Raw genomic sequence first — 22481 nt, 5'->3', positions numbered from 1 at the left:
ATGAACACAATAAGAGCCAGTTGGTCCCAGTGAGTATAACTCTTCTTTCTCCTCACTTCTCTGTTGCCTCTTTCTCATGGGGCCCTATGATTACATTTTGCATTTGTTTAAAAGCAGCTATAAATTGTTGTATTTTATTTTAAAAGATCTGTCAAAAAAATCTTCCCCTTATGAAAGTGGAAGTTACAAGTTTCAAATCAAGGTCAAGTACTTTTGGCCCATGGTTGATTCAAATTATAGACAGGCTGAGAATACAAGATAACAGAGGAAGTGAAAATGCTTTTCTAGGACAGAAGGGTTCAAGCACAGGAAGAAAGAAAACAAGGCTGCTTTTCCAAGGCAGGAATATTGTGTGCCATGGTAAATGAGAAAAAAGAAGCTAATTTAGACTATATCAAAATAAAAAACTTCTGTGCATCAAAGGACACAATCAACAGAGTGAAAAGGCAACCTATGGAATGCAAGAAAATATTTGCAAATCATACTACTGATAAAGGGTTAATATCCAGAAAAATATAAAGAACTTTTACAACTTAACAAGAAAACCAACCCAATTTAGAAATGAGTAAAAACTTGAACAGGAATTTCTGCCACCTGAACTCTACCACTTTATTTAAAGAAGATATACAAATAGCTTACAAGCAGTCTGTTATATTTTGTTATGGAAGCCCTAGCAGATAAATACATCCCCACTTAAAAAAAATTACCGTTAGCATCTAGCTCTCCTTGTATATAATTAAATAACCAGTTAAGGTCTCAAGACAAAATGAACCACACTACCTAGAATGAATTATGGTAAGATTTAAGCACCTAATAGTAAAATTATGGCCCAAACGCTAGAAAGAGGCACAAGCACGACACACACATCGAATCTCTAGCAAACTCTAAACAAGTATAGTATACAAAATCTGATATAAAACAAATTATTTTAGCCATTATTAATAATAAGCACTCAATCTTTCTTATATTCTTAGAATTCAGAGGTGCTTTTAAAAATGTATAAATTACATCAGGCCTCAGAAAAATATCAGCTCAAAGTTTGAACTAGTATTTTTTGTCTTTTCTTTTTCAAATTGATAATAAGCAGTTATAGTTGAAGTTATCTAAAAGACATCAGGATTAAGCTTGTAAAGTATTCTGAGTTATTACCACAGTGAATAATAAATTAGACAGAGATTACCTATCTGTATTCAAGTGTTTGAGGTTAAGTTTAGAAAGCTCACATACAAGTATATGAAAACCTGAATAGGAACACCCTTTACCTTTTCCAGAAATTCATCCTTAGTTTCCCCTAAGTTTTCCTCTGTATGCAAATTCTTAGTAGTTTCCTCAGAAATTTTCATCTTTAGTGTGTTAATTGTTTCTTGGTGTTGTTTCAAAGACTCAAGAGCATTTCGTAATTGTTCCTGGGTGTCTATGTTCTTCGTCAGAGAAACAAAATAATTTCCATTAGAATGTGAAACAATGAGACTAATTTTATAGTTATTGCTTGATCATACATAATAAATGATGGCTCCTGTAATGTTTTTAAAGAGGCTCTGAGTTTTCAAAGTTTAAACAGTCAAAATCTTACCATATTTACAGTATCCTGAATGTCACTTCTCAGTTGGTCCCTCTCGATTCGCAGGCTCTCTTGGAGTTGTTTTTGGTCATCCTTTTCTTGGGTTAAGGTTTTTACTTCCACTAAGGCTTGTTGAAGTTTCTCAGTAATCAGTGTTTTCTCCTTTTCTACAGTGTGCAGCCTAGAATCTCTACTTTCTAATTGTTCCTTCAGCTCTTCCACTTCCTTTAACCTTTCTTGATGCTCAGTTGTTTTCTTCTCAAGTTCTTGGGTTTTGTGAGACAGCTGTAAGATAAGAAAGAGTCAATGTGAAAAGCAGAATATTCTACATTGCATATATGGAAGCCAAACCCCAGAAGACTAAAGATCCTTTCCCTAGAAGATGTCTTTACCAACCTCTGTCTTCAAATCACCCAAACTTAAACCAAGTTCTTGAGCTTCTTTAGAGAGATTTCCTATTTCTTGATTCAGTCTTGCATTCTCCTCAAGGACCATCTTATACTTTTGCTCAAACCCAGTATCATGATTTTTAAAATCCTGGAATTCTTGGTCAGTGCTTTCATAATTCAACTGGGAAGTTGCCAGGTTATTTTCAGTTTTCCCAATTTCTTTAAGTAAATCTTGAATTCTACTTTCCTTATGAACAACTTCAGAAAACAATTTGTCTTTTTCTGATGTTATTATACAGAGTTCTTCAGATTTATCATGTAGCTATGGAAAAGAAAGAAAACTTAGCTATGTTAGCAGTATATGATCTACTTAGCTTTCAGGGAAAAAAAAAACACAACTTACTTTGCCAAAAAAGAAAAAAGACATTGAAACTAAGCAAAGGTTTGACTGAGAAAAGGCAATACTGTAATTGTTGGTAACAATATATTACCCTGTTTAACTTTATCTTCAAAGTTCTGTTTTCCAGCCTCTGGTTCTAAAAGGATTGCATGGAGAAGGACATCCAATAGAAACACAATCAGGAGGTGTCTTTATTTCCTTATCTATCATTTTAAAGTATTTTCTAACTTTCTGGTATGGTAGGCATTTTATGATTTTTCTTAGAATTTGACTTATATTGCTAACAAACTGAGTCAAACATTTACAGTCTCTTTCCTGGTCCTTTCAAATAAAATGTGGCAAAACATTTAAGGCACTATTGCAAAGGTTTTTATTTCAAAATAATGTTGTTTGCTTAAAAATGTGTTTACCTCTTTCCTTAGCATTTCTACTTCTGAGGGTACAGATTTCAATTCTGAGAGCAAAGTAACTTCTTTACGCAAAGCTTCATTTTCTTCAACTTCTTTATTCAGTTCTCTCTGGAGATTAGTTATGTTTCTTTCCAATTCCAAATTACAGAGCAAATCTAGGAAATTTTTAGTGAGTTAAACAAAACACCTTCCAGTTATTGGGTCAATTTAAATTATATACATGGTTAGATTATTTAATCAGATTATATAAAATTTACGAAAGAGCCAGTGTTGGTAAACAGTTAATCTAATTGTTAATCATCCTTTCTAAGATTGGGTTCAATTTATTTGAAAAATAACTTTTAAACCCTTATGATTTGAGGCCCATGGAAGTATTTATCAATACTGATACCAAGTGGTATCAAAACTTAACATTAAGCTATTAAAAAGATCAGAGAATAATGGATTTTTAATTACTGGAATACAGCTGCAAAATCTTTTAGGTACATTTCTACAGAAAGTCAGGTTAAGTCTGAAATGATAAAATACCTTTTGGAACTTTGCCATCTATAAGGGAGGTGAGTTTTGTTATTTCATTAAAAGACGATTGTAATTCTTTCTCTAGATCAACTTGCATTTTCTTTTTCGCCTCCAACTGTCTTTGACATAACTGCATATCATTTTCCATTTGCTTGCATGTACTTGCAAGTTCTTTCTATTGAGAGAAACACTGCAGATTCAAAAAAAGGTACTATTGATCATTGCAACTGTTATTACAAATATTACTAAAATCATTTACCATTTTCTCTTTCAGCTTGAGATTTTCACTTCTAAGAAAGGCTGATTCTCTCTTGGCATCAAGAGCTACAGTTTCAGCATCAAGCAGAGTCTGTTTCATTTGTTTTAGGTCTTCAGTGTTTTCCTATACAAATGACAAAAAAGATTTAGTAAAGTCTTTCTTAGAGTTGGAAAAGACTTAACATGTACATATATGTTACTCCTGACAAACAAAAAATGGTTAAAATGTGCTAACTGCCAAATGTATTTTTAGGATAGATAAAAACAAATGACATATTCCATAATAAAAATATTTTTTAAATTATGGCTATATTTTTCCAATATGCTATAATAATTCTGTTACTGTTTGCAAAGGTTAACACAATTGTTCAGCTAGCCTGTTAAAGTTTCCAGTGTATTTTTATGTTATTCTCTGCAAAACATGACAGGTAGGAAGTTAATAGTAAAATTGAGGATGTTAAATCAAAAATTAAAATGAAAAAGGTAAATAATCCAATTGAAAAATAAAGAAAAGATGAATAAGCAACTCACAGAAGAGTAAATGCAAATGACTGATACATACATAAAAAAAAATCCAGTCTCATTTTTAGAAAGAAGTGGCATTTTAACATGACTTGAGCTTACATGAATTCAACCACATGTCCTTGGCAAAATATTAATGCATGCATGCATGAATGAATGAATGAATTGGATGAATTAAGAGAAAGAAATAAACAATTTAAAATAATCGGCAATTCTACCTGCCATTCTATCAACAGATACTCTAGGACGATATAAAAGTGTCTTTCTTCCCAGGACCTCAGAACAATGAGAACACTTTTAAAAAGAATCGTTTGTCATTAACAGAAGGTAACAAAAGAGCACTAATAGAACAAAATGTACTATGAAAAACTCAGATATAAACAAAAGGACAAAAAAAAAAGATTCTAGAACTTCCAACTAGAAATTATTGCATTTTAAAAAAAACAATGTTAAAAACTAGAATCCAACTAAACTTTCTTGAAGTAATTAGGTAGATAGAAAGCAAATAGAAAAAGTTAATTTCACCACGAGATTCAACATTATTTAATGCTATGATCTTATACCAACTAAAATCATACCAAACAGTTAAAATAGTTGCTTAATTATGAGAATGCATTAATATCTATTAAGGAAATGTAGTTAATGAAATTTATGAAATCATGCTCAATTACGTATGTTTTATAGTTTTAGTTACTTATCACTGCCAAGTTAAGTGCTCATTGGAAAATATTGACTATATACTTCTGCATAATTTGTATAAAACAACTGAAAAAAATTAAAAAAATGTTGAATTACTGATTTTTAATAAAAGCCCATCCCTAACTTATTTACTTTTAGTCAAAGGATAATATCCTCAACTCTCAATGAATGAGTCTTTATCCATAAAATGGTAATGATACTAACAGTGCTTTTCTTATAGGGTGACAGGATTAAATAAAATACTATATATAAAACAACTAGAACAATGTTGGGCACACAGTAGGCTCAATACAAACATTTGCTATGATGATGATGATAGTATCCTGCAAATGCCAAAATGATTACATAACAAAATAAACCTGACTTTTACCGATGAATATGACAAGTCCATTTTCATACTTCCTGACTTCTGGGAGTCTACGTATTTCTGTAGCTTCTTAATCTGGTCTTCCTTTTCTCTAAGCAGCTCTACTTTTGAACTTAGTTCATTCTAAAACAATTAAATAAACATGAAACAATTTACTTCAGTTTGAATTCAAAGGGATTAAAAAGAAATTACATTTAAAATTTTAAAAAGACAGTAAAATTCAAAACATTGACATTTAAAAAGTATAATTCCTTCTGTTTTTTGAAATCATGTTCAATTACATATGATGTATATTTTATAGTTTTAGTTTCTTATCAATAGAAATACCAACATAAATGCTCACCTCAAGATCTTGATTATACACTTCTGCATGCTTAACTAAATTCTTTAAGTTGGAAATTTCATGAATTAGTTGCATCTGTAAGAGCATGTGAACAGGCAACAGAGCAAACCAATAGTTAATAAAGCAAAAAAAAAAAAAAAAAAAGATAGCATTCATATACCGCTTTAGAATCACCCAACACAGTAGGAAGGACAGTGGGATCAATCGTTCAAGCTACTGCAACAAAGCACCTTGTTATTTAAAAATAAATAAAAGCCAAACCTAACCAACCAAACAAAAAAAATCCCCAAACCTCATGAAACAAGCAAGTAAGGAAAAAAAATTCATCATGACTTCAAAAAAGTTATGTCATCTGTTAATAAAGCTACAATAATGTCAAAAGAAAATTAGTATGCACCACTTGTAGAAGATAAAGTAGTAATCAAACTTTCAAGAAACATACTTTTAATAGATTTTTGTTTTGGGTAAGTTAAGTGCAGAAATGTATTTATTCTGTAAGATTTTTTTCCCTTCCCATAAATTACCCACCTAGCTTTACACTGGCATAATTTTTAATGAGTTGTGACTTGGAATTTAGGTTTGGAATATGATAAGCTTCATGTGGTGCCTTTACAACGTTATTACTGTTCACCAAAGCTATATATATATAGCTTAACTATTACCTTGTTGGTTCATTCTACAGGAAATATTGAAAAGATAAAGTTATTGCTTTATATTGTTCAACTGTCTAAAAGTATAAAAAATACTTAAAGATAAAGATTTCTATTAAAGTTTTCTTTTTATTGAAATATCTGTAGCATTAAATATTTGAGTACCAGAAACTTTTGTGTTCAAAACAAGTATACTACAGTTTAACAAAGATATATGTATCTGCCCTTAGAATTATTTAATCTTCATAATCAGATAAGTCCTTTAAAGAGCAAAAGGAAATACTAGTCAAATTAAGGGACTTACAAAAATAGCATCTTATTTAAATAATATTTTCTGGATGTGTAATTCAGTCCTAACTAGTTTTAGATTTCAGACTAGTGCTAGTTTGACATTCCTATTTTAGGTCAGTGTCATTTAATAGAAATATAATGTGAGCCAAATTTGTAATTCAAAATTTTCTAGCAGCCACCTGTGTAAAAAGAAACAGGTAGAATCAATTTTAATATAATTTATCTAACCTAATATATCCAAAAAATCATTTCTTCATGTAATCAATATTAAAAGTTAATGTACTATTTCATATTCCTTTTTTCAGACTTGAGTCAATTGAGATTGGTCTCATTTGAAGTGCTCAATTGCCACATGTGATTAGTGCCTACCTCACTGTTCAGCAAAGTTTTAAACATGTGCATTGGTTATAATTTTTATTTTATTTTGTTTTTTTGGCTATAATTTAAATTGACTCTTTTACCTTCTCTTCTCTGTTTCTAATTTTTGTGCAAGAAAACCAATTTTGTCTGTTTGTAACTTTTGTGCAAGAAAATCATATATCTATGAGAAATGAAGAATAAATAATCAATTTTAAGTTTTGAGAACATTTAGAAAGAAATGTTCTCCCACTTCTTATTTGAAATAGCTCTTCATTTTAAGTACTGGTTCATACACATAGTAAAAGATTATGTAACTATCGTAATGATCTGAGTGTACTCTCCCAAAGTATTGTTTAAAATGTAGAGCACAGAGAAAGTATGATATGATTAAAAGTCAATTCACTGCTACATAAGAAAATATTGCATATTTCAACTGTAATTTTCAGCAGGTATAGTGAAATATTTAATTAACTTCTTGAGACAAAATCTCCAAGTTGTGAAAATTATAAAATTAAATCAAGTTAAAATAGGTAGAGAGAGGAAATTTCTCTTGTTCCCTGGGCATACTACCTGACCTTGTTTATTCCTTCCTTTAAAATTATTTTTAAACATCTTGTATTACTGTATCCACACTTGAAAATTATCCACAGCTTTGGTAATTTTTGACAAAACCAAGGCCACCTGTCCTCAGGCTGTAATTTGACTTTTAGTCCTTTTTTGGTTAAAATTTTCCCTAAAATGTAAGTTCTAGAACATGTTTCATTGTATACACATAGAATTGTATTTTTAGCTTAACATGGAACGGATATTATAAAACTATCTTTGAACAAAGTCAGTTTTTATTATTTAATCTTTTAGGTTACCTCACAGGACCTAGAATTTCGATTTGTGTCCAAGCAAAAATGAAGAGAACAGAATTACTACCACCTTAACTGTAAAAAGGAAAAAGCAATCAAAATCAAGATGAGAGATTCAAGGCATACATCCTGTGTTATTTTGTAATCTTTTCACATGTGATTCAATTCAGGGAGCTTCACTTTTAATGACTGAATATATAAATGATTTAAGAAAAATTACAAAACTTATTGCTATGCCTATGCCAGAAGTTAATTTTATGCCGTATTATTTATAAAGTATATATAAAAAATTAGATGAAATTCTGGAGTTAGAAGGGGACTTGGCAAGCCCTCTATCTAACTTTAAGGGGGTAAGATACACAGGAAGTAAGCCCTGAGAAATTTGATGACTTGTTTAAGGCCTTGCCAGTAATTTATTCCAGGCTCAGATCTGTGGTGAGCTAGTGAACAGCAAAACTGGGCTTCATTCCAGGTAGTTCGCTCCAGAAACCATGCACTAGAGCACCCCCTCTCAATAAAACCCAGTTTATGGACTGAAGTCCACTGTCCTTTTCATGATGATTTACATTTTGTGAACACACAAATTTTAAAACAAATTAAATGAAACTGTGGAGAAGTTACAGACTTTTGTCTCTCAGGATATGACACCTACGAAATGTAGGAGTAAATTTAAACTGTAGGTAGAACAGAAACAATAGTTTTGGCATAGAAATCTTTTTTCTTTTTGAAAAAGAAAAATGGGTGAGAAACTAAACAATGATACTCAGGAAAAAGGATTGTGTCCCTTTGGGCTATCCACAGAGAAATCTGGGAAGTAGCTGCAAATTAATTCATATTTTAACTACCCTAAAACGCTGGCTCTTATTTTTGAGGGGATTCATGAATCATGTCACAAGTCTGATAACAACTATGGATTCTTATTTCAGAAAATTAAACATGCACTCCAAAATTCTGTAAAATAATTTCATAGTGTCTATGAACTCTAGGTTAAGGATTCTCCACACTAAGAAATCTCTTGAATCTTTGGACAGTTTCCAAGTCCCCAAAGACTGATGGTTTCTGGATTAGGTCCTTTTAACATGTAGCCTAATATTATATACTTGAAAAATTAAAGTGATCCATTTCATTTCTAAAAATTCCATTAAAACTATTCAGTATTAGTTATACTAATTTTCGCAGTAGCTTTCTTATATGAAAAAAAAATGTGCAAAATTAGCTTCCCCAGCTATTCTAATAATGTTCTAGATATTTAGGAATATACTTTCTAAAGAAAACACAATCCATTAATAGGTAGTATCCATATATAAACCATTCAGCTAGATATTAAAGTTGATGTTGGTCTCAGTAGGAAATGTCTATGTTCCAGGTAGCATTTCTGATAGGCTCAACAAATTAAATATCGATAATACACAAGTTATAAGGAAATTATTTCTTCAAAACAAATCCATCAATAGGCACTCATCAAACTTCCTAAAGATGTTTTGATTCCTTCTTCTTATGTGTAAGCACAAATGAAACAAATATGATTTAACTATTTTTATTAAAAATTTACTTATTTATTTATGGGAAGAGGTTATTAGGTTTATTTATTTTTATTTTATTTATTTTTTAATGGAGGTCCTGGGGATAGAACCCAGAACCCTGGGCATGCTAAGCATGCTCTCTACCACTGAGCTATATCCTCCTCTCCCCTGATTTAACTATTTTTAAAACAATATAAATAAATTATTTCTTAAATTCTCTAAATTGTGTATACACATGGGAAATGGTTGGATCCTCAATATCTCAACCTTAGAAATAAGTATCTTTTAAGAGAATGGTACTTCTTTTAAACACGTGGTTTTAGTTTATTTTCACACTTCCCTATCTTTTACCTCTTGATCTTTTTCCGCTTTTCTTTCCAGAGCCTCAAATTCATCCAAATCATTCTTTTCTTTTAATTTCAATTCCATTTCTTCGTTTTCTTTTCTTAGCTGTTCATAATCTAATACCAGATTATCGTAGTTAGCACGAAGTGAACTCAATTCACTTTCTAAGCTTTCCTATTGTAAATAAAATCAGATTTTCAAGTCAGAGAGAATTCAAATCATATATTCTTTGTTTCCTTAACTAAAATTTGGATTAGTCAAATAAGTATTTAACCCTGAATCATTTGGTAGTTTAGGTCATTTCTTCTTTAATATCTTTTTAATGGTCTAGCTTGATCCAGAATAAATTAAAGGGTTGGCATTTTGATAAACCAGCTAACTTAGAATAGAAGAAGGTTATTGAAAGGGGTAGAATTAAATATATATATATATATATATCATATGAACAAATGCTTTGTCTGTGCTTGACTAGAAAAGCTGAGTCAGAAGTAGGAGGCAGAGCTCATAATGGGCTATAGACCTTTAAGCTCCTTAGTAATAAAACTGATCATTTAATTCTCTGTCTGACTACTATATTATTTCTCAGACAGCTCTGAATTTAAGAAGTGAAACTGAACGATTATTTACTGACCTTTAAACTCTAGTGGCTGCTAAGGTCTTACTCTACTCAAAAGAGGCCTATTTCCCCTTTCTATACTAGTATGAGAAAGTTAAACCATGAGTTAAAAACAAACAAAAACTAATACCAGGGATTTTCAAAAAACAACAAACTTCTAGAGTATGTTTTAGGGACACAAAAGCACTTCACCTAAACACTTAACTAATTATAACTAATTGCAATGGTTAGCTAATGGTAATAATAATTCCCCAGAATCACTGCAATTTTATTACAAAATAAAAACAAAATTTTCTTAAACAAATACATTTGCAAAACTAAACTACATTTCTTTGAACATTAGCAGCCTAGAAAGTAAACATGGAATTTAAATTTACTAAATTATTAACTATAGTATTCCTTATTTCTTAAAGTTTTGATAGGACAATAGACATATAATACATTTACTTTTTTTTTTTAGCATTAGTTGGCAATATTACCCCTCCCTGATGTGTCATTCTTTTAATATATGCAGGAAAACTTTGATAGTTTAAAAATCAGCTCTTTTTACCCTAGGGGATTGCTCAAGGCAAAATAGAAACTTAAAAAAAAACCCAAAAACAAAAAACCCCAACAAATAGATGCCAAGATCTGCTGACAAAGAACTAGAATCAAAGGTTTACCTATCACCATATACCTGCTGTGTGAAGTTTTTAGCCTCCCTTTGGATGCCAGTTATCAACTAGGAATGTAACAAGTAGGAGGAGCTTTAATTAGAACCAATAATTAGAACCAAACGGCTACCAAAATTAAGTCAGAGCTAGTAAAGCGTTATAACAACAATAAACACCAATAACAAATGAATTTAAACAAGAGTAAAAGGATAATGTTCTGTTAAATACATTTAAGTTACCTGATTTAGTAGCTTTGTTGCTGGATTCCACTCTACCTCACTTAATGTATCAAGAGTGTTACTGAAAATATCAGACTCTGAACAGAGAGCTATAATTAGAAGGAAAAAAATTTATCCATGAAATTGTTATTTTCTTAAAACTCAAATTAAAGATTAAAAAAATTCTGACCAGAGGTAATAAACTTAAATTAGCTAATTACGTGCTCACAATATGAATGTCAAGAATACATTAACAACAGACGTAATCATTTGTATTACTGTGTGATTTAAGATCACTGGTTAGAATGAGTGATAAATTATAGGGGTCCTTAATACAATATAGGCCAAAATGACAAATTCTAAATGTGACATTTAATTATTATAAATTTAAAAGTGCCCCTAAAAATACTTATAACTCATGTTGGAGAAATAATTTTGAAACAGATTCCTGGGTAAATGCCACCCTTGCAAGATTAGCAAAGTTTAAGGCAGATGTTATACAGAAACTAATTTAACTGGATAATGATTAGAACAAAAACATACAATAAAAACATGTCTCATGTGTTTCAACTACAGTGCATCATTCTTAAGAGATCTGGAAACAACAGAGAACTTTATGAACGTTCACTTTCTTAAAATTACTTATTTTTATCATTATCTCTATTGTAATTATACTAAAATAAATACATTTTAATTTTATTTAAATGTGTTTATCACATTAACTAAGTTATAAAGTCTTTATAGGGATGCTTTTATAATTAAAAGTAGTTGAAAAAGTACTCACATTCATCAATTTCTCCTAAAGTTACAGCAGCCTTAGGTGTTTTTGTTGTTACAGTTGCAGGAATATTAAATTCATTTACGCAGTTTGAGTCCTTCATTTTGTTAATTTTGCCAACACACCAAGTGACTCTTCGTTTTTTTTTAGCCTAAAAAGATGGAAATCAAAATTACCTCACACAGATCCAGGCTCAAACATTGTACAACAAGGAAACTCATTTCCATTTTTAAAAACCATTGACTTGGTAGAATTTTTACTACACCTAGTTTAATATCTTACTAGTTTAAGGATATCCTGAAATAAGAAAATATACTCAAACTTTTCAAATCAGTGTTTAACCCCATAATAAATTTAGTGAAACTACAGTTCAAATTATATTTTTTATTGGACGGTTTACTTACAAGCTTCTCTGGAACTTAACTGAAAGGAATCAGTTGACTCACAGCTCTTCAAGTAATCTGGTGTTACATGGAAGGGACAGCTGTTGCTGCCACCACCATAGCTACCAAAAGCACTTTTGGATACTCAGTTCTGCTCCCTCAGTGATCTGTTCATCTGTCATCTTCCCTAGCCCCTTCCTCTCAGCTTTACAAATGCTCAAGCCTATTTACTTGCTTTTGAGTTTTTAAAAAAAATAAACTCCTGACTCCTCACTTCTTTCTAGCTACGGTTTTCTTTTAGTTTCTATGTTGTCTTCTTCCTCCTCATCTACCTACTTCTTCCTCAGCCCTTCAGGGATCCCTTGTATGGTTCTTATCTCACCCAGCTAGCTGTCTGCATCTCTCACTCTGCTTTACTGGTTTCTCTTCCCCTGACCACCTCCTGAACGTTTGTGTCTTTCCGTATTCCATAGCTGCCAGTCTTCTCTTGTGCCTCTACTAGTACAAAGATGAGCTCATCTTATTTCATCCTCTCATCAATCCTCTATTACTACATCCATTTTATAGATGAGCTTTTTGAATTTTACAGACATTTAACGAGTGTCCAAAAACTTTGGAGAAGTACGGTCATACATGGTGGCTGAGCCCATGCCTGTAACTTCAGAGCCAATCCACCAACAATTCTACTGCACTGCCACTCAAGATTATCTGCTGTTCCACACCAAAATGCATGCTTTCATGCCTCTACTACATACTACCCTTCTGCTTGAAGTGGCCAGCCCTTTCCATACCCTGCTTTGCAAAAACCCAGTTTTGTATAAATCCTGGACTCCAATGACCTTCAGCTCAACTCCATGTGCTCCCAAAGCCACTCCTGGACCTTGTCACTATCTTAAACTCATAAACCCAGACGCTCTGCTCTTAACACAGTTGCTACTCTTCCACTTCCCTGATCCAGTTAATCCCATTATAGCTGTTTAGCTTCTTTTCTTCCCTGTCTTTTCATCCTATCATCTTAGATTCCATAGATCATCACTTCAATTATGTTTTTGGGTCAACAGCCTCAAATTATTGGGCCCAGTCTCTGTTCCCCTCACCTATCAGAACACAGTGTACGCTGAGATGAATTATACTCCCTTTTGAGCCTTTATCAGTCTCCTGAACGTTGCCAGATCCAGTCAGAAGCCTGGCTGCCACCATCACCCAGGTTCTTAATGCTGTCTGGCAAGACTCCTCTTTCCTCTTATTGGTTTTCTTTTCCATTCCCTATAAAGGCTACACTATTTTATACTCTTAGCATGTCTATGAACTCATGTTTCCACCATCTCCTGCCATCACAGTAGAAAAAATAGCCTTGTATTTCACAAAGAAAATATAAGCCTAGGCTTACAAAAGCCTTGCACATTACTTGCACGGAAGCCTGTCCTCTCCTCTGTCCTTGTTATAATGAAGAGGCATTTCTCCTTCTGTCTAAGGCCAGACCCTACTATTGTATTCAAGATCCCATCCCTTTGGGCTATTGCAACCCACTGCAAGGTGGCTTTCACCACCAACACATAACTAAAGATAGTTTGCAGATGAGCTTCTTGTTTCAAAATCTGAACACTTTTGTCTGTGTGTATCTTATTTAACTTCTCAGCAGAGTGTGACACTGCTGACTGCTACCTCTCTGAAATATTCTCTTTCCTTAGTTACCACATTTACCTGGTTTCCTTCTAAACTTGAGCTAAATGTGGGCTCCTTTAGGGATTCTCCTTTCCTGCCTTCACCTAAAAAGTTGTTGCTTCTTGGGGTTTTGTGTTTGACCCTCCGTTCTTTCCATTCTCAACATGCGCCCAGAGCAAGCTCATCCATTCCCAGGATTTTACACTGGATCTGCCATAGTTAATGCCCAAACTGATATCTCCACTTCAGACCTTTCACATTTTCAACTGCCTGACACCTTAAACTGGAGATGTCCTGAATCACACACTGAGCAGCACCACTGCTCTTCATTCAGTGTTCCTCAGCTCAGTGAATGCACTACCAGCTACCCAGCAAACCTAGTAACACTTGCAAGTCATTCTGGATTACCTCCTCCCCCCTTTCCCTGCCCCTGCACCTAAACAATCACAGAGTCCTGTTGAGACTAGCTCCCAAATAGCTCTCCAGTTTATCCAATCTTTTCCACCTCCAAGAGCCACAATCATTGTAGCGGCCCAATCAATCTGATGCACACAGCAGCCACAACTTTCTAAAATGCAATTCTAATTATGTTCCATACAAGGCTTTTCCTTGTCCTTAGCATAATGCAATGTTCAAATCCTTCGACATGGTTTAAAATGTCCCTGCCACCAGGAAGTCCAAGAAATATACTGTTTTTTTCACAACCTTAAGCATTGTACATGTAGATGTCTTCCTAAAACACTATTCCCTACACCTTCCATTGGGATATTTCCCACTCATCACTCAGTCAACGAATAGATCTTCAGTGTCTTCTATATACTTATTATGGTGAACCGAACATAATGTCTATTAATGATAATCTTAATAGCATACATTCATTGAGGATTTGCTGAGTAGGAAGTGTAATATTTGTAGCATATACTATATGTTACTTCACTTAATTCTCACAACAATCCTAAGAAGTGGGGATCAAGCTATATATCACAGATAAGGAAACTGCAGTAAAGTATATTAGAAATTGCCTAAGGTCAAGTGTTAGGAAATGACAGAAGTGGGATTCAAGCTCAGGCAGTTCAACTCCAGAGGCTATCCTCTTAAAAAAATATGTCAGATAAATAAATCCTGACTCTAGTAAAAACAAAAACATACAAACTGGAAGCCAGAATTTTGATCACTATGTTGATTTATCTTCTAGATCAATTTCTTGATATTAATATTTCTGTTTCTTTAAGTAGAAAATATTCCCACATACTCTAGACAACTGTGGCTTCCAATCACCTAATTAATTTCATTAGAATTTCTCAAGAAGCATATTGCGAAAAGATTCCTTGACTATACTCTAGACTCTAAACTACAAAAGACTCCAAATAGCCAAAACAATCTTGAAAAAGAGCCAAGCTAGAGGCATCATACTTCCTGATTTCAGACCATATTACAAAGCTATAGTAATCAGAACAGTATGTACGGTATTGCCAAAAAAACCCCCAAAACCAAAAACAACAACAAAAAAACCCAACCAACCAAACAAAAAAAAAAAACCCAGACACATAGACCAATGGAGAGGAATAGAGAGCCCAGATATAAACCCCACACATATATCATCAGTTACTTTACAACAAAGGAGACAGGAATATACAATGGGGAAAGGACAGTTTCTTCAGTAAATGATGTTGGAAAAGTTGGATAGCCATACACAAAAGAATAAAACTAGACCATTATCTTATACCATACACAAAAGCCAACTCAATCTGGATTAAAGACCTGAATGTTAACACTCGAAACCATAAAACTCCTAGAAGAAAACATAAGACGGTAAGCTTGAATCCTTGAATTAGGATCTCTACAGTAGGGATTGGTATTTTTAATGAAACTCTTCTCTTAGATGTTTTGTTGCTATGCAGGCAAATGAACAAAAAGTTCTGGGTTTCTTGAATATACTGTATCAAAGGATAAGAAATGCATAACTATATAATAAACATAAAGGAATATCTGTTCTATTCTCTGTACACTAAGTTTAAGCTGTCATCTTTAAAATCTTACCTTTAATTCCTGTTGTGATGTGAGGGAAGAAGAGGTCACCAGCATCCGTGTTAAGTTTTGAATTTTCTCAATCTGCACTTTTTGAAGTAGATCTTTTTCTTCCAAAAGCTGGGCCAATTGGTCTTTTTCCATTGCCTGGGCCCTTGTCTCTAAAGAAACCTACAGAATATATTGGGTTATGTTAATAATAAATGTAGCTAGGCTTTAAAACCTTGAAAGTAGGTTAAAAGAACAGAATAGAAATTTGTATGTGAACTGAATTTTAATTTCGTTGAAATAAAATATATCCTATGTGCAGAACACCTATATGCAGTTACCACAATCAGTAATTTCTCAAACTAAAAATAAAATATACATTTCTTTTCATGTCACTATTCTATGTGCCATGTATAAGATTATAACAATGCTGTTAAAGCAACACTAGTAATAGCTCCAAAATATATCAATAGTAGGCAGAGAAGTCATAAAAGCAGAGACTTGAATACCTATAGCAAAGGAAGAGATTTTGTCTTAAGACTCCCATTTGATATTTTAGCTCATTTTTAAAAAGATCACTAAAATGCAAGATTTATACAAAATAGGGGACCGTAGTGGTTAAAACAAATTATAATGAAAGTGATTATGCTATCTATTAGATTGCTATCTCAGGGTTAGAAGAGGAATTCAAGATAACGTGAAACTATAGAAAGTAGTTTTAAGTAACTATACACGGTCTCTCTTTTTTAACCTATTCCCTATGTATTTTTCCCCCTATGTATTTGTGACAATTCAAAAAAACTATCTCTACTTGGCCCGTTTGAAAAATCTCAAATTTTGCCCTTTGAAGACGAACAACAAAATCTAAAATAATTCCAAGAAACCAAATCTTTCAGTTTATAGTAAATTAAACTAAAATTTTTATCAGTTGATTTCTTCTTAGTTGAAAACTATTTGTTTTAAATTTAGGTCGCAGAACTCAAGTATGGATGACTAAAAAGTCTCTGGGCTAAATTTAGGCAGATCTCAAGTCTAAATCTGTCCCATGGTTCACACATACCTCCTCTAACTGCTTTTTAAGATCCATGATTTCTTTTCTGTATCTTTTCAGGAGAGCTTCATCACTTGATACCTCATTAACATAAGGAGTATTCTTCATATATTTAGCAGTGCTGGCAAACTGGGAAAAAATACAAGTGTTACATGCTCAAAACATACAAAAATTAATTAAATTAATAATATTTGGGTTTCTTGTAATTAAATTTTATAAAGAAAAATCAGCACTCTTCCCAAGTGGCTTAATACTTTTTAATACAGAGAGCATTCTGTGTCTCTGTAACCATGCCTATAATGCTGTAGTCAAAAGCCTCTCTCCTTTCTTTGAACTCTGTCCCACTTATTAGCCACTTAAGTATCAATCCAAGGCAATCATGTTGGAAGACAGGTCTTACCTTCCCTAAAGTACTATATATTCTGTGGAGCCAGGGACTGTATTTCTATCTTTGTTTCTCTGACGGTACCCTGATTCGTGCTCAATAGCTATTCTAAGCAATGTTGCTTAGAGTGTGAGTATCAGAAGTGATTTTAAGTGGGTACATGAAAGTGACCTTTATATATATTGAATCCTTCACTGAAACAGCTATTCTATTGACAATTCATATATCCCCTTCCCTTTTTTTAAAACAGAAAATGCAGGCCGTAGCTCAGTGCAAAGGCAGACAACAATTCACTAGTAGGAGTTTAAGAATTATTTTGTTATGAACACTCATGTTTTTGGGGTCCCCAATTTGTTGCAGGTGATACTAGTTTTTCATTTATGGGACTGATATAAAGTGTCCTTTCATAATCAGCTAAGTGAAAAGGTGAGTTTTAAAAGAAGGATGCCAAGTCAATTTCAGTAAAATAGTGTTGGATGTGGCAAGAATTGTGGAGGTGGGATATAAATGATTGAGTTTTGGGAAAATTAAGGAATGTTATCTAGTAGACAACACATCAATTTTGTTTTAATAGATATGCTATGCCAATTTAAAAACTATATATACTTATTTTTAATAGATTTTCTTTTTCTTCTTAAAGATGATTTACCCCCATATTAAGTTGAGATAAAAATCAAACTTACCTGGAGAGTAGTAAGGGTTTCATCAAAAGACACTGGAGTAATTGTGCATATAATACGTGTTTTTGCATTTCCTCCCAAAGAATTCTGGAGAATTCGTGTTAATTTGCTATCTCGATAATTTATGAAACCGCTGAGTGAGAAATGAGTTTGGGAAGAAAAAGAGTAAGAATTTTTATGTAACAAAATACTTTTTAAAGTAGAACCTTAAAATAGCTACAGTTATAAAAATTAATTCTTTACAGGTTACATGAGGCAGATCAAAACTACTAACTAAAAAATATTTAAAATATAAAGTACATTTAGTAGGACACAATCATCTGTATAAAAAGCCATGTATGCTCACAGAATCACGAAGCTTTTGAAGATATAAAAGAAATAAGTACATTTATTTGAGTGTCACTAAAATATGTTTTTGACCAAATGAAAACATAACCATTAATAGGTAAATATAGAGTGCGATAAACTTACCCAACTTGTCCATCACTAAGTTTCTTGATCACTTGTCCCAAAATAAATAAGCTTCGATTTATATTACAGCCTTCCTTGAGACGCAAACCTGCATTTATTAAACAAATATAAAAACTAAAATCGACGCCTGTATTGGATGATGAACTTATTTATCAGTAAATTATGAGCGAAAGTAGAAATTAAAGGGTCCGATGCTAAAGTCTATGCTTTGGACTAGATCTGAGTCCACCTTTAATACCACTGGTAGAGGAGCTCTCTCCTTATTCTTCCCACCTACTGGGTGAATCAGAAAAGTTATCACCCAGGAGAAACAGAAAACTGAAAAAGATGACTATGAAATGAATGACAGGGAAGAAATGCCCATTTCCTAAAAAAGACCCTCTAATTTTTCTGTTCAAATTTATTTTTTCAAACCTCCAAATATAGGTAACTATAGACTTATAACCAAAATAGTTCCTATAGGCTCACAACCAAAAAAGTTCTCATTTTTAAATTATTAATATGCTCACATGACTCTAACATTAAAAAAAAAACCAGCTCTGAAAAAGCTCTCTCCCACTTTTATGCCCCATTCAACCAGTTCCTGTCCTCTCTACTAGGAAACCACATTTATTATTTATTCTTCTAGAGAGTTTTAGAAATACAAGTTCATATATATTCATTCTCTCCTTTCTTTTTTAGACAAATAGTAGCACACTATTTCACACTTCACTATTTTTACTTGGCAGTATATTACATTTCATATCAATAAACACTGGTCTTTTTCATTCTTTTTTATATCATAGAATTTCATTGTATGGCTATATCAGAATTTACTTACCCAGCATCCTGTTGCAGGATACATAGGTGTTCGATCTACCATGTATACAAAACATACTGCAGCAAATAACTTTGAACAGCTGTTATTTCACAGGGACACTATTCATCTATTGCTGTAACAATGCTGCTTAACAAGACAGTTTAAAACAATAAGCATTTATTTCCCATTCATAGGTCTGAAGATCCACTGGTTTAGTGGATATCAACCACACTCAGCTTTGTGTCAAGCTGCAAGAGAGGCTTGACACTTTATGATTTTGTACCTTCCCATCTATGATTTTGTACCTTCCTATCTAAGTATGTTTTTCCGTTTGTTTAAGGATTTGCTTACATCCTTCAGGTATGTTTTGAAGTTTTCTTTATTTTGATCTTGTGCGATTTTTGTCAAGCTTTTTCCTAGGTATTATATTTCTTAAGCCATTATTGTAAACTGAGCCTTTTTACTAAATATTCTAACTGGTTGTTTGTATTATAAGAATTATTCATGTCTGTATATTAATTTTGTACCCCATTATTGTTCTGAATTTTCTTAATGATAATGAAGAATTAGATGGTTGTCATGGTATCCTCATGAGTTTCCAGCTATGCAATCCCAACAAATGTATAGTTTTAGTTTGTTAATTGATGCTGTAGTAGCCTAAATTAGATAATTAGCCAGATGCAAAAGCTGTTTCCTACACTAAGGACTTTTATCACAAAATTATTATCATTACTTTATCAGTTTCTAAAATGCACGGTAGCACATTTATTCTGTGAAGGAACAGGAAGACACTCAGACTGATATATTGCATGAGTTTTCATTACCTTCAGCGCCTGTTTGAGCAGCTCTTTCACTGCCTGCAAGATCAACCAAATTCTGTAAGACAGTTGAAAATAAACCTTTAGGAAGGGTACTTGAGATAAAAACCGAACTACTGATAGGACATTTTAAACACATAGTTCATCTTCACCCCACTGCTGAAGCCTTCCTGTGTCAAACTGACCTCTAAACCTTTTTCTCCCTTGTAACATACTCTCCATAATGCTGCCAGAATAGGATCTCTATTTCCAACACAGAGTTCAAAACCTTATCCTGGTGAATGTGATTCCGGCACTTGTGCTGCTCCCGCCTTGTATCTACTCATTGACAGAGACAAACTGCTCACTACATCCTGAACACCTCATGTGCTGCTTCACTGCCAAGCGCTACCTTTTTCCATTTCTCTTTGTTACTTCTAATGCTCTAGTCTGCCCCTAGTCTTTACTCAGGACCAAAAGCAAATGACCCGCTCAACGTAGCTTTGCTGACTTTGCCCTTGTTCCTCCCGCACCTTGAATAAATTGCTCTTTCGACTGTGTACCCAGAGGTCATTAGATGACTTATTACAGCACTTACTGTGTGAAGCTAGTCATTTGTTCTGACTACATGGTAACATCTTTAAAAGCGTGGACCTCTCTTTCACTTCACAAATACTGTTGAAAAAGTGACTGCCTGTCATGTTCCAGGCAGTATGTTAGGTGTTAGGAATACAGGAGTGAACCTGACAAATAAGGTCCCTGCCCTCAGAGAGCTTATATTCTACACGGAGTGGGATAAGGAGAGGAGGAAGTTGGTGAGAGGAGGAAAAAAAGACAAACAGATAAGAAACACATCATGGCAAGTAAACAGAGATGATTTAAATAGAGTCCTGGAAGGGGGAAGAAGGGACAGTATAGGTTCTTTGGATTGGGTGTCAGGGGAAGGGCTCCCATTATGCTAAGATCTGGAATGTCAGAGAGGATGGAGCCAGCCCTGCAAGACCAAGGGAAACATATTCTCAATTAAAAGAACAGCCAGTACACCCACTCACAAAGGAGAGATGAGCTTGGTGTGTTCATAAAATAGAAAGGGCAGCATGGCAGAGTTGGTGAAGTGGAGATGGACAACAGAGGGTAAGAGAATTAGGTAGGTGTCAGATTATGCAGGGCTTTGTAAGCAAGGGTAAGAACTCTGGATTTTATAAATGCAGTAGGGAGCCAGGAGAGGGCTTTAAGCAAAAGACTGACATATCTTGATTTAACTTTCTGAAGGATCAACTGTGGCCCCTGGGTGGAGAACAAACTGGAGAGGAGCAAGAGTGACAGCAGGGAGCCCAGGAAGGAGGCTGGTGCAGGAACCTAAGTGAGAGATGATGGTGGCTTGGGCTAGGAGGCTGTAGTGGAGACAGTAAGTAATAGAGGGATGTCTTCTTTATTATTTTAATCTGAAAGCCCAGGACTGTGTTCAACATTTGGTTAAGTCTCAGCAAATATTCTTAATGCATTAAAAGAAAGTCAGAGACTTAAATTACTTCTCTCTGTGGAGACACCGAGGCATGGGCAGGTAATCATGTACTCCTGCTTTACAGTCCTATCTCAGATACTGCTTTCTCTAAAATACTCAAAGTCTAATCTTCGTTATATAGTATCTACTACAAAAGACCCAGATACATAATAAAAGGGCAAAGTGGTGATGAAGGCAGCATGAATTAAGGAACAAGCATTAGTGCTCCATCCAAGGCCCTAAGAAGCTCAATCTACCTGTAAGAGAGGAACTCAGGATGGAACAGAAGAAAGGGAAGATCGGTTAACAGTGGCCAGATCTTGTCCAGGGAGGTGCCACAACAAAAGCAGTGCTTGGTAACATTAGAAATCTGCATAACAGGCTGAAGAAGGAAAGACTAGTCCTGGAGACTAGGCTCAGGAGAAGGATAGAGTAATTCAAGACAGATGAGGACCTAAGTGAATATGACACCCATAGGAATAATGAAAAGTGGAATCAGTACAAAATGGTGGTGACTGGACAAAAGGGAAGGCAGGAACAAAATGAGTCAAAATTGACTTGGGTTTCCAGCCTCGGTGACCAGGATTATGCTGGTGCTACTGAAAAAAAGAATATTCACTATGATAGGAAGAAATTAATTTGGTTTTAGACCCACTGAAGTTGGAGATAACAGTGGGTCAATCTTTAGGAAGACCTGAATTAGAACTCAGAGACTTCAGAAATAGTAAGTATTTGGCCACCATCAACACAGAAATGATAGCAATGTCTGACGGCAAACATGGGAAAAAGGCCACAGAACACTCTTGTGTCTTGGTTAGGAGGGTAGGAGGAAAGAAGCCACAAAAGGGAATAGAGAAGGAGCAGAGCTAAGAGCACCTGGATGTTATTATCCCAGAAAGAACAGAAGACACTCAAAGACCACCTCCAAAGAGTCAGAAAATGACTCTTTGGGGAAGATTTCTTTCCAAGAA

General features: G+C 33.8%; 1 protein-coding gene across 6 annotated transcripts in view; it reads right to left on the bottom strand.

Moving 5' to 3' along the window:
• Window positions 1-22481, bottom strand: part of CENPE (centromere protein E) — a 69198-nt gene that overhangs the window by 38796 nt on the left and 7921 nt on the right. For 4 of the 6 annotated variants that reach the window (XM_045515755.2, XM_074342961.1, XM_045515752.2 and 1 more), the window contains exons 9-24: window positions 20034-20085; window positions 18411-18498; window positions 17943-18072; window positions 16884-17003; window positions 15848-16006; window positions 11766-11910; window positions 11003-11091; window positions 9501-9668; window positions 5469-5543; window positions 5129-5248; window positions 3539-3661; window positions 3289-3454; window positions 2761-2915; window positions 1958-2272; window positions 1574-1846; window positions 1263-1421 (exon numbers count right to left, since the gene is read on the bottom strand). In XM_045515755.2, coding sequence (XP_045371711.1) covers window positions 1263-1421; window positions 1574-1846; window positions 1958-2272; window positions 2761-2915; window positions 3289-3454; window positions 3539-3661; window positions 5129-5248; window positions 5469-5543; window positions 9501-9668; window positions 11003-11091; window positions 11766-11910; window positions 15848-16006; window positions 16884-17003; window positions 17943-18072; window positions 18411-18498; window positions 20034-20085 — 2337 coding nt within the window. The remainder of the gene's footprint in view (window positions 1-1262; window positions 1422-1573; window positions 1847-1957; window positions 2273-2760; window positions 2916-3288; window positions 3455-3538; window positions 3662-5128; window positions 5249-5468; window positions 5544-9500; window positions 9669-11002; window positions 11092-11765; window positions 11911-15847; window positions 16007-16883; window positions 17004-17942; window positions 18073-18410; window positions 18499-20033; window positions 20086-22481) is intronic. The other 2 variants (XM_045515753.2, XM_074342970.1) reach the window with 2 other exon arrangements.

Source organism: Camelus bactrianus, chromosome 2 (assembly GCF_048773025.1).
Source record: "Camelus bactrianus isolate YW-2024 breed Bactrian camel chromosome 2, ASM4877302v1, whole genome shotgun sequence".
Classification (NCBI taxonomy): Eukaryota; Metazoa; Chordata; class Mammalia; order Artiodactyla; family Camelidae; genus Camelus; species Camelus bactrianus.
The sequence above is the reverse complement of the archived record's forward strand: the minus strand, read 5'-3'. Positions and strand labels throughout refer to the sequence as shown.